Source organism: Onychomys torridus, chromosome 12, assembly GCF_903995425.1.
Source record: "Onychomys torridus chromosome 12, mOncTor1.1, whole genome shotgun sequence".
NCBI classification, from domain to species: Eukaryota; Metazoa; Chordata; class Mammalia; order Rodentia; family Cricetidae; genus Onychomys; species Onychomys torridus.
Genome location: NC_050454.1, coordinates 12,270,603 through 12,283,661, shown reverse-complemented (window position 1 = coordinate 12,283,661; position 13,059 = coordinate 12,270,603). Strand labels below are relative to the sequence as shown.

The 13,059-nt window shown below is 39.4% G+C and overlaps 1 protein-coding gene across 17 annotated transcripts in view; it reads right to left on the bottom strand.

The window, feature by feature from the left end:
* Positions 1 to 13,059, bottom strand: part of Dlg1 (discs large MAGUK scaffold protein 1) — a 206,747-nt gene that overhangs the window by 124,826 nt on the left and 68,862 nt on the right. For all 17 annotated transcript variants that reach the window (XM_036203736.1, XM_036203743.1, XM_036203745.1 and 14 more), the window contains one exon: positions 10,545 to 10,709. In XM_036203736.1, coding sequence (XP_036059629.1) covers positions 10,545 to 10,709 — 165 coding nt within the window. The remainder of the gene's footprint in view (positions 1 to 10,544; positions 10,710 to 13,059) is intronic.

The window sequence follows — 13,059 nt, the reverse complement described above, 5'->3', positions numbered from 1 at the left end:
ACAAAGAGTGCTATTTATTTAGAAAAGCAAACACACAGACATACAGAAACACACACAACTCTCACTTAAGTAAATCCTTCTGTATGGCACCACCTAGTGGTCAAACTGTATACAAATTACATGGTCTTAGTTTAAGGCCACCCCAACAAGAAACGAAAAATGAAAAAAATTATACATGAAAAAATCCTTAGTGTTGGAGAGACAGCTCAGTGGTTAAGCATACGTGTTGTTCTTTCAGAGAATCCACATTAGAGTCCCAGTGCTCAAATCAGACAGCTTTACAATCAACTGTAAATCACTCCAGCTCCTGGGGATCCAATACCTCTGGCTCGGGGCGGGCTTAGGGCTGGGGGAGGGGAGTGGTTGCATGCATGCATGCATGTACATGTGCATGCACGTACATAACCCCTAACATAAACATGCACACAAAATTTTTACAATATTTAAGAATGAAAAATCTAATACACATATTCCAGAGTTGTAAAAATGAGTTAATTTCAAAATTGCTCATTATTTACTTGAACCAGGAATATATCCTTACAATATTCATTAAAAGGCTTCTATTAGGTTATTTACCTTCTCCTGTAAATGCCATGTTTGGTGATGTTTGAAAACTCTTCAGAACTACTCGGTGACTTCCTTCGGCAATGCTCTCACTACTACTGGACGGAATGCGTACAAGCAGGGGTAAACTCAGCTTAGGGTCACTACTTGTGCAGACACCCTTCTCTCTCTTAGTTTAAGTGTCTCCAAACACTGTTTATGTTGTACATGCTAGCTGACACAAAACTTTCCTTGCCATTAAGGAGAAAAAAAAAAAAGAAAAAAGAGAATATAGATGAGGTAGATCATTGAATCTATTCTGAGGAAAAAGATATAATAGGATAAATGGGTAGATAATTGAATATGGGTAGATAATTGAATCTACTCTAAAAAGAAAAAGGGGAAGATAAGGTAGATTATTGAATCTATTATGAAAAGAAAAAAAGAGAGAATATGGATATAAGATAAAAAAAACTGAATCTACTTTTAAAAAGGAACTACTTGTTTTATATATGATAAGTAATGAAATTTTTTTTGTCTGAGTTTATCAAATGTTACTGGACTGGACATTGTTATATATTAATGAAGTTTTTTGTCTGAATCTGTCAAATGTTAATGGACTAGATATCATCAATGTAATTCTTGATTGTATATATTGTATATACTTATTGGATAGTTTTTATTAGTTATAAGCCCTTTTAATTTTAGACAAAAAAGGGGAAATGTGGTGGTATTGTGTTCCCCAAAATATTGTGCACCCTAATAAACTTTCTGAGGTCAGAGAACAGAACAGCCACTAGATACAGAGGCTAGAAAATGGAGGCACTCACACCTTTAATCCTAGCATTCCAGAGGCATAAATACATCTGGATCTCTGTGAGTTCAAGGCCACATTGGAAACAGCCAGGCAGGGTGACACACACCTTTAATCCCAAGAAGTGAGCCTTTAATCCCAGGGAGTGATGGCAGAAAGCAGAAAGATATATAAGGCGGGAAGACCAGAAACTAGAAGCTTTTGGCCTAGTTAAGCATTCAGGCTTTCGAGAAGCAGTTCAGCTGAGATTCATTTGGATGAGGACTCAGAAGCTTCCAGTCTGAGGTAACAGGATCAGCTGAAGAATTGGCGAGGTGAGGAAGCTGTGGTATGTTCTGCTTCTCTGATCTTCCAGCATTCACCCCAATACCTGGCCTCAGGTTTGATTTCATTAATAAGACTCTTTAAGATTCCTGCTAGAGGCCCTTCTTTGCCACTCCACTGAAAACTGGACCTATTTTGAAGACTGAATCTGTTTAGTTTAATTTACTTTCTGACCATTTTCCTAGATCTCAACTCATTGTTTTTAGGGACCTGATACTATTGTTAATCCCTGAATTTGTCCACTATGTCCTTTTTATTCACATTGGTATTTTTTTAGCATTATGCCACTAATTTCTTTATTGAGATGTTTCCTGACATAAGGCAGAAAGTACCCTCTCCAGTTCCGTAACTGATAAAACCATGCACTTTCGATCCCTGCATCTTGTCATCAGTTGGGTAACGAGAAGGACGAAGCACCACCACCTAAGAACCTAATCACATGGCATCTCATGAGCAGATCCTTCAGCCCAGGAGCCCTCTGCCACGCCCCTATTTCCTAACAGCTACCCGGGTACACTGAACTGGACTTCAATGCTCAAGTCTCTCCCCTACAGTGTTTACTCCAGGGTTGTTTCCAACTCTGACTTGGCTTTCTTTAACACCTTGTATATATGTTGACTTTCTTATGCACTGTGATTCCTCCTATTATTTTATAACATACTGTGAGGGTTAGTTTTAATTATCAACCCAACAGAGTCTAGAACCATCTGGGAAGGAAGACAGTCTCAATGAGGGACTGTAGATAAAGATTATAATGGCCCATGAGCATATGTGTGGGGACTAACTTGATTAGTGGGAAGATCCATCCACCATAGGTGGCACCCTGTTCTGGGCACAGCAGTGAGCAGAGCACTGTGTGCATGACTTCATAGCTTTCTGGTTTGACTGTGGATATCATGTGACTAGCAGCCTCCAGTCCCCATGCACCCTGACTCCCCTGCCATGAGCTGTAACCAGGAATTCTGAGCCAAAGAAGCTCTTTCTCCCTCAGGATGCTTGTCAGGGTGTTTACCACAGCAGCGGAACTGATATGGCATAATCATGCTACATCTAACTTCCCATTAAAGGACTAACCACTGAAAGCTAAATCATGATTACTCTAGAATACCCGTTTATGTTTTTGAGGTATAAGCAAAACTATTATCTAGCAATTATGGCTTGGGTTTCTTTGTTTTTGAATGTTTTCAAAGACAAATTATCAGGCCCAGGCTGGCCTAAAATTTGAAATCCTACTGTCTTAACCTCCAAAGTACTAGTATAACAATTGATATTTTAAAGGATATTCATCTATTAAAAAAATTTCACTGTTTTCTTATGGTTTGAGGATATTTTGTTTTGATCTAATGTAAGCCACAAACTGGCCCCAAACTCACTATGTAGACAAAGCTGGCTTTGAATTCTTAGTCCTCTGGAGTCTGCATTTCAAATGCAGGATTACAAGCATTCAACACTATGCCTTCTGACTCTGAATTTTTAAAACTTTTTTATCATTAGCTATTATTCGAATTATGAAGACTGAAGCAATGCCTAGTCAATATTCAGCTCAGCAAATCAATCTTATTCAAAATACTTTCCATAACTGCAAAAAATAGTAATTGGAAGAAGCATTAATTAAAATAAAGGATACATGAAAAACCACATGGGGTGTGGTGGCACACGCCTTTAATCCCAGCACTCGGGAGGCAGAGGCAGGCAGATCTCTGTGAGTTCAAGGCCAGCCTGGGCTACAGAGTGAGTTGAGTTCTAAGACAGCCAGAGTGTTAGAAGGGAGATATCCCCAGTGGCTGGGTACCCCTAGGAGCCACTGGCTAGGAAACAAAACCCCCAGTGCCAAATGTGGGATAGCTCTGTTTTGGTGGTCAAGGAGCCCCAAGGCCCCAAAACAATACAGGCTCTTGCCACTGCTCTCAGTCGTCCAGCAGAACTAGATCCCAAGACCTCACTGCTGAAGATACAGCATCCTGGTCGTAAGAGAGGGTTCAAGCTAGAAATGAACTGGAGGCATTCATAATGCTAGAAGGAATGCAGGCAGCTAGAGGAAATAAGGTGAACAGTGGTCTTTTGCTTGTTTGGGTTTTGTTGTTTTTTGAGACAGGGTTTTTTTTTGTGTAGCCCTGGACATCATGGAACTCCCTGTGTAGACTAGGTTGGCCTTCAACTCAGAGATCCATCTGCCTCTGCCTCCTGAGTGCTGGGATTATCACCACCGTCCAGCTAGCAGTGGTCTTAACTGTGAGCTGTAACACCAACCTGCTAGACAAGATTTGACCACTGGTGCAATAGTAGCATGATTGGTAGGGGTGGAGTGACCCAAGTACTTTCTAAGTGGATGAGCCCTGATCCACAAAAGGGAATTCATACCTAGTACTGGAAGCCAAGGATAGAGGAGGAAATCACTGGGGCCTTAGCTGTCCTTGCTGAACTAACTGGTTACTGATAAATTTGAGGGAAGGGAAACCACTGTCTTCAATTGTGTACCAACTGGCAATCTTGTGAGGTTCCACTGAGTAATTCCAAACACATGGTCACACAAATGGCCCTAGCTAACTAAGCGAGTAGGTCACAAAAACAAAGATACCAACATGGGATAAGGATTTACAGAGGAAGGTCAAGGATTAAAAATACCCAGAAGCATTATATGCATGCATGATATTGACAAATAACAAACTTAATTAAAGATAATAAAAAACAGATACTGAGTTGTACACATTCCTTAAGAAATGCTTTGCTTCATTACAAACCACAATACTATAAAGGCAGAAAAGGCCCCTGCATTGGTTTTTTTTCTTTTAAAGAGGTTATTAATCTGGTAATTGGACATGGTATATTATATAAGATCATGTTTCACTGCTGAGTTCCCTATCATATTCATCCCTTTAGAATCTTTTTTAAAATTTTTACTTTCTTTCTTTCTTTCTTTTTTTTTTGGTGATTGAGAGTGATAGTTTTTTTTTTTTTTTTAATCATTCTCCAAAGTGAATACAAAGATGTGGAATCTCTTCCTAGCAGAAATTATATCTGCCTCCTTCAAGTCCTGAAAGGTAGTCTCCCCCACCACCTTGTTCTCACATCCCACCCTTCTCGGACTCTCAAGTCTCACAATGCAACCTAGGCTTGAGAACGGTTGACTTTCTAACAGAAAGCAGAACAAACTCTGTTGGTGCGATATTTTAACTAGATAGATTTTAACAGATCTTTATATGTTGCATTTGTCTCACTTTGCTTACCTGAGGCACCTGATTGGTCTAATAAAGAGCTGAATGGCCAACAGCTAGGCAGAGAAAGGGAGGCAGTGCTGGCACGGGGAGAGGACAATTGCAGGAGAGATCTGGGCTCAGAAAGAACAGGAGGAGGAGGAGGAGGAGGAGGAGGAGGGAACAAGGGAGATGCCAGGACCAGCAGGCCGCTGCACCAGAAGACACAAGCAGCAGTGACAGTCAGATATACAAATGGAAAGACAAGTAAACAGTCCAAGGCAAAAGGTAGATAAAGAGAAACATTAATTTAAATTAAAAGAACTAGCTAGAAAAGAGGCTAAACTAGGCTGAGCATTCAAATCTACTAAGTCTATGTCATGATTTGGGAGCTGGTTAGTGACCCAAAAGAAAAAGTTGGTACAGAACTCTAGTAATTTTATCCCCCTTTTTTTAAACTTTATTTTCATCTTATGTGCATTGGTGTTTTGTCCACATCCATGTCTGCATGAGGGTGTGGGATCCCCTGGAATCATAGTTACAGGCAGTTATGAGCTGCCATGTGGGTGCTGGGAATTGAACCTGGGTCCTTTGAAGAACAGTTAGTGCTTTTAACTGCTGAGCCATCTCTCCAGCCTCCCTTAATTTTACCTTTATCCACTCTTACTATTTCACCCTTCAAACAAGTATTTTATGAGGTGACTGTCACAATATATTTATACACAGGTAGGAAAAGAAATCCTCCAAATTACTGCAATTATATCATAATACAGTCTATCAAATATCAAGAACTTACAAAAATGTTGTTATAATTCTGAATCAGTAATCTGAGTTCTAGGAATCTATCTTAAAGAAATATCCCCGTACATCTTTCTATCCAAAGATTATTCACTACCTCTTTGCTTACCCTAATAAAAGAGGAAACAGGGAGAACCCCTGCTGGACCAGAAGCCATGCCAGCCACCAGAAGTCCAGGTAGGCTGCCTGCCATCCCCTATTCTCTTGGTGCCCCTCCTCCCAGCGCTATCCCCAACCCACCTTCCCCACTCCTCATCATTGTGTCCCAGCCCACAATTTGGGGCAGAGACACTCTGATCAACCAGAGGCCAAGCCAGCTGCCAGAAGTCCAGCCTCCAATTCTGGCAGAGACCCCCCTGCTCAACCATTAAAGGAGATCAAGGGATTCAAATTGGAAAGGAAGAAGTCAAAGTATCGTTATTTGTAGGTTATATGATAGTATACATAAGGGATACCAAAAATTCTTCCAGGGAACTCCCACAGCTGATAAACACTTTCAGGGAAGTGCCTGGATACAAGATTAACTCAAAAAACCCAGTAGCCCTCCTATATACAAATGACAAATGGACTAAGAAAGAAATCTGGGACACAACACCCTTCACAATAGCCACAAAAATATAAAGCAACTTGGGGTAATGCTAGCCAAGCAAGTGAAGGCTTGTATAACAAAAACTTTACACATTTGAAGAAAGAAACTGAAGAAGATATCAGAAGATGGAAAGATTTCCCATGCTCATGGATCAGTAGGATTAACATTGTAAAATGACCATCCTACCAAGAGTATTCTACAGATTCAATACAATCCCCACCAAAATTCCAACACAAGTTTTTATAAACCTTGAAATGACAGTACTCAACCTCATGTAGAAAACCAAAAACACTAAGGATACCTAAAACAATCCTGAACAAGTCTAACTGGATGTCTCCATGTAGAAGAACACAAACAGATCTGTTGTGGAATATTATTTTAAGGTGTGTTACTTTAGTTTATTTTGCATTTGTTTAACTCAGTGAAGCTGTGTTAATGTGCCTGCCTAAAACAACCGATCGGCTAATAAAGAACTTAACAGCCAATGGCAAAGCAGAAGAAAGGATAGGCAGTGTTGGCAGGCAGAGAGAATATACAGAAGGAGAAATCTGGGAGGAAAGAGAGAGAGAAAGAAATAGAGAAGGTGAGGACTCCAGGGGCCAGCCACCCAGTTATAAAGCAAGCCACTAAGTAAGAGTAAGATTTACAGAAGAGAAAGGTAAAAGCCTAGAGGCAAAAAGTAGATGGGATATTTTTAACTAAGAAAAGCTGGCTAGAAATAAGCCAAGCTAAGGCCAGGCATCTATAAGTAATAAGACTCCATGTGTGATTTATTTGAGAGCTGGGTGGCAGGCCCCCACAAAGAGCAAAAACAACAACAACAAAGATCCATACTTATTACCCTGCACAAAACTCAAGTCCAAAGATCTGAACATTAAACCAGATAAACTGAACCAGATAGAAGAGAAAGTGGGGAGTAACTTTGATTGCAATGGCACAGGAGACAAATTCCTGAACAGAATGCCTGTATTGCAGGCACTAAGATCAAGAATTAATAAATGAGACCTCATGAAACTGAAAAGCTTTTGTAAGGCAAATGACACTGTTAAAAGTACAAAACAACAGCCTATGTAATGGGAAAAGATTTTCAGCAACTCCACATCCAAAAGAGGGCTAATATCCAAAATATTGGGGAAATGCAAATCAAAACTACTTTGAGATTCCATCTTACACCTGTCAGAATGGTTAAGATCAATAACACAAGTGACAGCTCATGCTGGCGAGGATGTGGAACAAGGGGAACACTCTTCCATTGCTGGTGGGAGTGCAAACTAGTACAGCCACCATGGAAATCATTATGGTAATTCCTCATAAAATTGGGAATTAACCTATCTCAAGACCCAGCTATGCCACTCTTGGACATATACCCAAAGGATGCTCCATCTTACTGCAAGGACACTTGCTTAACTATATCCATAGCAGCTTTATTCACAATAGTCAGAAACTGGAAACAAGCTAGATGTCCCTCAACCATAGAATGGATAAAGTAAATGTGGTACATTTACAAAATGGTGTATTATTCAGCTATTTTTAAAAATGACATCATGAAATTTGCAGCCAAATGGATGGAACTAGAAAAGCTCATCATGAGTGAGGTAGCCCAGATGCAGAAGACAAACATGGTATGTACTCATTTACAAGTGATATTAACTGTAAAGTAAAAGATAATTATATTATAATCCACAGACTAAGAGCAGCTAAGTAACAAGGAAGGCTCAAGGGGGGAAACACATGGCTCTCCCTGGGAAGGGGAAAGAGAACAGACTCTGCCAGTTGACTGAGGGCAAGTGAGTGTGGGATCAGGTCGGGGATGGAAGAAGAGAGTATGGGGAGAGACAATTGGAAGTGGAGGGCAGAGGGGAGGGGGTGATGTGGAAGTCTAATGCAGTGGAAACTCCCTAGAATCTATGAGGGTGACCCTAGCGAGGACAACTAGTAATGAAGGATACAGAGCCTAAACTGTCCACCTTCTGAAACCAGGCAAGGCTTCCAGTGGTGGGACTGGACACCAATCCAGCCACAAAACCTTTGACCTACAATCTGTCCTGCCTGTAAGATGTGAGAGAACAATGGTAGTTCAGAACACCTGGGAGTGGCCAACTATGACTGGTCTAATTTGAGGCCCATGCCACCAGAGGGAGCCCATGTCTGCCATTATCTGGATGACCCAGGAACTGGAGACCCAGGGCAGAGCCAAACACAACTGACAAATGAATAAATAAATAAAAATTAATGAATGACTCTTAATGATGATCTGCTATACTCATAGACTGGTGCCTTGTCCAGTCATCATCAGAGGCTTCATCCAGCAGCTGAAGGGAGGGAGTGGATGTAGAGACCTACAGCCAAACAGGAGGTGGAGAGAGTGTCCAGGTTGGAGGTCTCCATCGGGTTTCTTCCCTCAGAGCTCTCGCAGAAGAGGGGGAGGAGGAACTTTGGGAGTCAGAGGGGTCAAGGACAATTAGAAAGCACGGTCTACAGAATCAACTAACCAGGGATCATGGGATCTCACAGTGACTGAATTGGCAATTGTAGAACCTGCATGGATCTATGCTAGGTCCTCTGCATGTAAGTTATGGTTGTTAGCTTGATGTTTTTGTGGGACTCCTCACAGTAGGAGTGGGGATGTCTCTGACTCGTTTGCCTGCTCTTGGGACCCTTTTCCTCCTACTGGGTTGGTGCAAGCAACCTGAATGTGAAGGTTTGTGCTTGGTATGATTGTATTGTATTGTGCCGTGTTCAGGTGATGTCCCTAGGAGACCTACTCTTTTTGGGGGGGGAGATGGGGGTGGGGGAGAGGATCTGGGGGAGAGTGGAACTGGGAGGAGTGGAGGGAGGGGAAGCTGTGATTGTGATATATTATGAGAAAAGAATAAACAAACAAATAGGAAACAAATATTGCAGACTGAATATGTCCATCAAATATATCATAGTGTAAATATACACAGTACAAATATACTATGCAATCTGTTTGAATTATTCATCTTTTCCTTTTATTTTGGGAGTAAAAGGAAGATCATGGGTTCTCTATGTAGCCCAAACCTTACTTTTCACCTGCAGCAGTTTCTCTAGCTCCGCCCCCAGGTATGAGATCACAAGTATATGACACCATGCTGGGCAAGTTCTTAAAGTTCTCTAAGTTTTGCTATTATGTGTTAGCTTTAAAAAATACTTGAGGGTTGGAGTTTTAGCTCAGTGGTAGAGGGCTTGCCTAGCAAGCACAAGGCCCTGGGTTCCATCCTCAGCTCAAACAACAACAACAAAAACAACAAAAACCCCACAACACTTGATACAGTACTGTGGCCCAGACCTGTAATCCCAGTAACATTTGGGAGTCTGAGACAAGAGAACTGAAGAACCTAGGTCAGTCTGAGCTATAGAAAAGGTAAAGAAATGTTCTTTATAAGCAATACTTTCAATAAACAAAGGATTCAATCAGAATATGGAGGGGAATGGATAACAACAACAAAGAAATAAACATAAAAACCCATTCACTTACAAACTGGTCAAAATGATGTTCCATACAAAAGCAAGCAAAAATCCTAAGTAGGCAAGCCACAAAACAAGAAACTTGACTGAGGAGTAAGTATATCCTAGCTCACTATAAAAAGGGATATGTATATTTGAGACACAATGAAATATCACTTCAAAAGAAAAATAAGAACACTGTATTTATGAGAATACAGGCCAATTAAAGCCTTGCATCTTGCTTTTCAAAGTGAAAATTATACAAATATTGTAGTTTGGCACCATAATGGGGGTTCATATGTCTCTGCTCTATTGTTAGTTAGCAATAACCTAAAAATAATTCAATACCAATTAAAAGTGAGAAAAATTATGAATGCATATAAAATAGAAAACTCTAGATTACGAAACTAAATAAGTTGTAGGAATATGTTGCACAAAAATGCAAGTTGATATATGAATCTATTAAATAAAGTTCAAAATATACAAAACAATACATTGATTATAACTTTAAATATATAGTAGAACTTTAAAAGTAAACATCAAATTCAGGATTGTGATTAGGAAGAAAGAAGAGACCAGACCAAGAAAATTCAAAAACAGAAATTTAAAAGACTTATGTTAAGTGTTTAAAAATGAATTTGAAATGCTTCTAAAACGCATGCAATTTAAGACTTAGAAATATAGTCTTTAGGACTATAAAACTAAAACCAACCCAAAGAGTGGGGAATTTACATGAGCTTGAACAATATTTATAAACAAAAGTAACATCTAAACCATATCAATAAACAATAGTAACAAACAGTTATTATCCTACCTTTATTGGTGAAATATGAGAATGAGAAACAAATCCATGGACATTCTCTATCTCTGACAGGTTCTTCTCTGAGACATGAACCAATTCTGGACCTAGCACCTCATTAGTGACTTGCGGGGAAATGTGCTCTGGAGGAGGTACCTCTTCATCCTGATACCGGTATTTCTGTGAAGTAAAGAAAACTATTAAATATGAAGAAACCTAAAACTAAAGGAAGCTTAATTCAAATAATGATTTTCATAACTATTCAAATATTAAATATAAACAATATGAAATTGTTTTGTACGGTTTATTCATAAAATTTGAGAGAAACAGGACTATTTAAAAAATCTTGATAAAGGTTTAAAAAATTGCAATAGAAGCTTAAATATTAATTTGACCATTTCTTTCTTATCCAACACTATATGTATCTCTAAAAGGCAGATGTTTGAATGAAGTCAGCATGAAAATCTCCTTATTTAGCTAAACTAGTCTGGTTTCTTGTTCTGTTAACTTGTACAGAAAAGAAAATAAGCCAGTCAGCCATTTCAATTTAGAACTGAAAATTAGCCTAGCAGAAAATAGCATTTTCCTTTAACAAAATAATGTTAATCACTTGTGTGTGCATGGATAGATGACAAATAGACACACACTTCTCTTTTCTTTGCAATCCTTTTTGTTTGTTTGAGACAGGGTCTCACTCTGTAGCCCCGTCGTCCTATTATTTACTTATGTAGACCAGGCTGGCCTCCAGTACCCAAGAGTCAGAGATCTGCCTGCCTCTGTCTCCCAAGTGTTAGGATTAAAAGTGTACACTGCCACACCCATCCCTATGCAATCTTTTTGTTGGTTTGTTTATTTTTATTTTATGTGCATTGATGTTTTGCCTGCATGTATATCTGTGTGAAGATGTCAGATCTTGGAATGACAGACAGTTGTGAGCTGCCACCTGGGTGCTGGGAATCAAACTTGGGTCCCCTAGATGAGCAGCCAGTGCTCTTAACCAATGAGCCATCTCTCCAGCCCCCTGCACAATCTTTTTGATTTTGTTGTCATATTATGAGATAGGGTTTCTCTGTGTAGACCCAGTTGTCCTGGAACTCACTCTGTAGATCAGGTTGGCCTCAAACTCACGGTCATCTGCCTGCCTCTGCCTCCTAAGTGTTGGGGATTAGGGTGGTTTTTTGGGTGGTAGGAAGGGGGTTTGCAATCTATTTTTAAAAGACTAACATAACTTTTAAAAACAAATTTACTTCACAACATAGAAAAGTAAATAATAGTAATAGGAACTGGAAAAAAAATAAGGCACATTTCCAATCCAGGCTATGTTTGTTCTCTACAAAAAGTTAAAACAAAATACGCTCAGATTACTTACAAATAAACCTAACAATAAAGAAAAAATAAGGTGCCGGGCAGTGGTGTCTTTAATTCCAGCAGAGACAGGTGGATCTCTGTGAGTTCGAGGCCAGCCTGGTCTACAGCATGAGATCCAGGACAGGTACCAAAACTACACAGAGAAACCCTGTCTCGGAAAAAAAGAAAGAAAAAAAAAAAAAAAAGGTGTAACAGGAAATAAAACAATACTCAAACTATTACTAGCCATTAAAGCTATTCTTATAAATTATTAGACAAGAATAGCCAACAAACATAAATATGTTTAAAAGTCACACAAACAGGCCAATAACTTACAGGACAATGCTCAACTTGTTTAATAAGCAGAAGAGGTATCAGCATGAAGAAAAATGTGCAAAATCCATCACATTCATACTAAGCATCTTTCTGGAGGGCAGTCTCACAACGATTCAAAGGCTCTGAAAATATTTTTATTTCTTTGCCTAGTAATGCTACTTCTAGGAATTAATCTTTGAAACATTATCAATAATACTCATGTAGAAGAATGGAACTAAATTTCTGTTTTTCACGCTGCACAAAAATCAACTCCACATGGAAGTCCCAAGAGCTTTAAGGAGCCAACTTAGATATCCATCTACAGAGGAATGGACAAAGAAAATGTGTGCACGTATGCACCAAGAAAATTATTTTAGCTATCAAGAAGAAGTTTACAGAAAAATGAATGCACATGGAGATAATAATTAGGCAAATAGTTGGGGATTTAGCTCAAAACCCTGGGTTCGATCCTCAGCTAAAAAATAATAATAATAATTAGGCAAATAAAGTCAGTCTCAGGAGGATAAATAGTGCATGTTTTATCTCCTTTGTGGTTCTCAGACTTCATGTAAACACATAAAATCATAGAAGTACACATGGTGTGAAAGTAACTAGGGGACAAAGGTGACTGACAAGGAAAGAAGGGAACTACAGGAGAGACAGTGCTGTGTGGGAGAAATATGCTCAAATGTACATTATACACTTGTATGCAAATGTCTTTGTTATGTAACCCAGTGTTATCTTCGTGAAAACAAAAGAGCAGAACAACAAAAACAAAGAGCATCAATGAAGAACATGAATACTGGCTGACTATAAAATAGTGCCTGGCCTGGCAAGAGATGCTGCTGTAATGCCCTCTGGTGAAAAC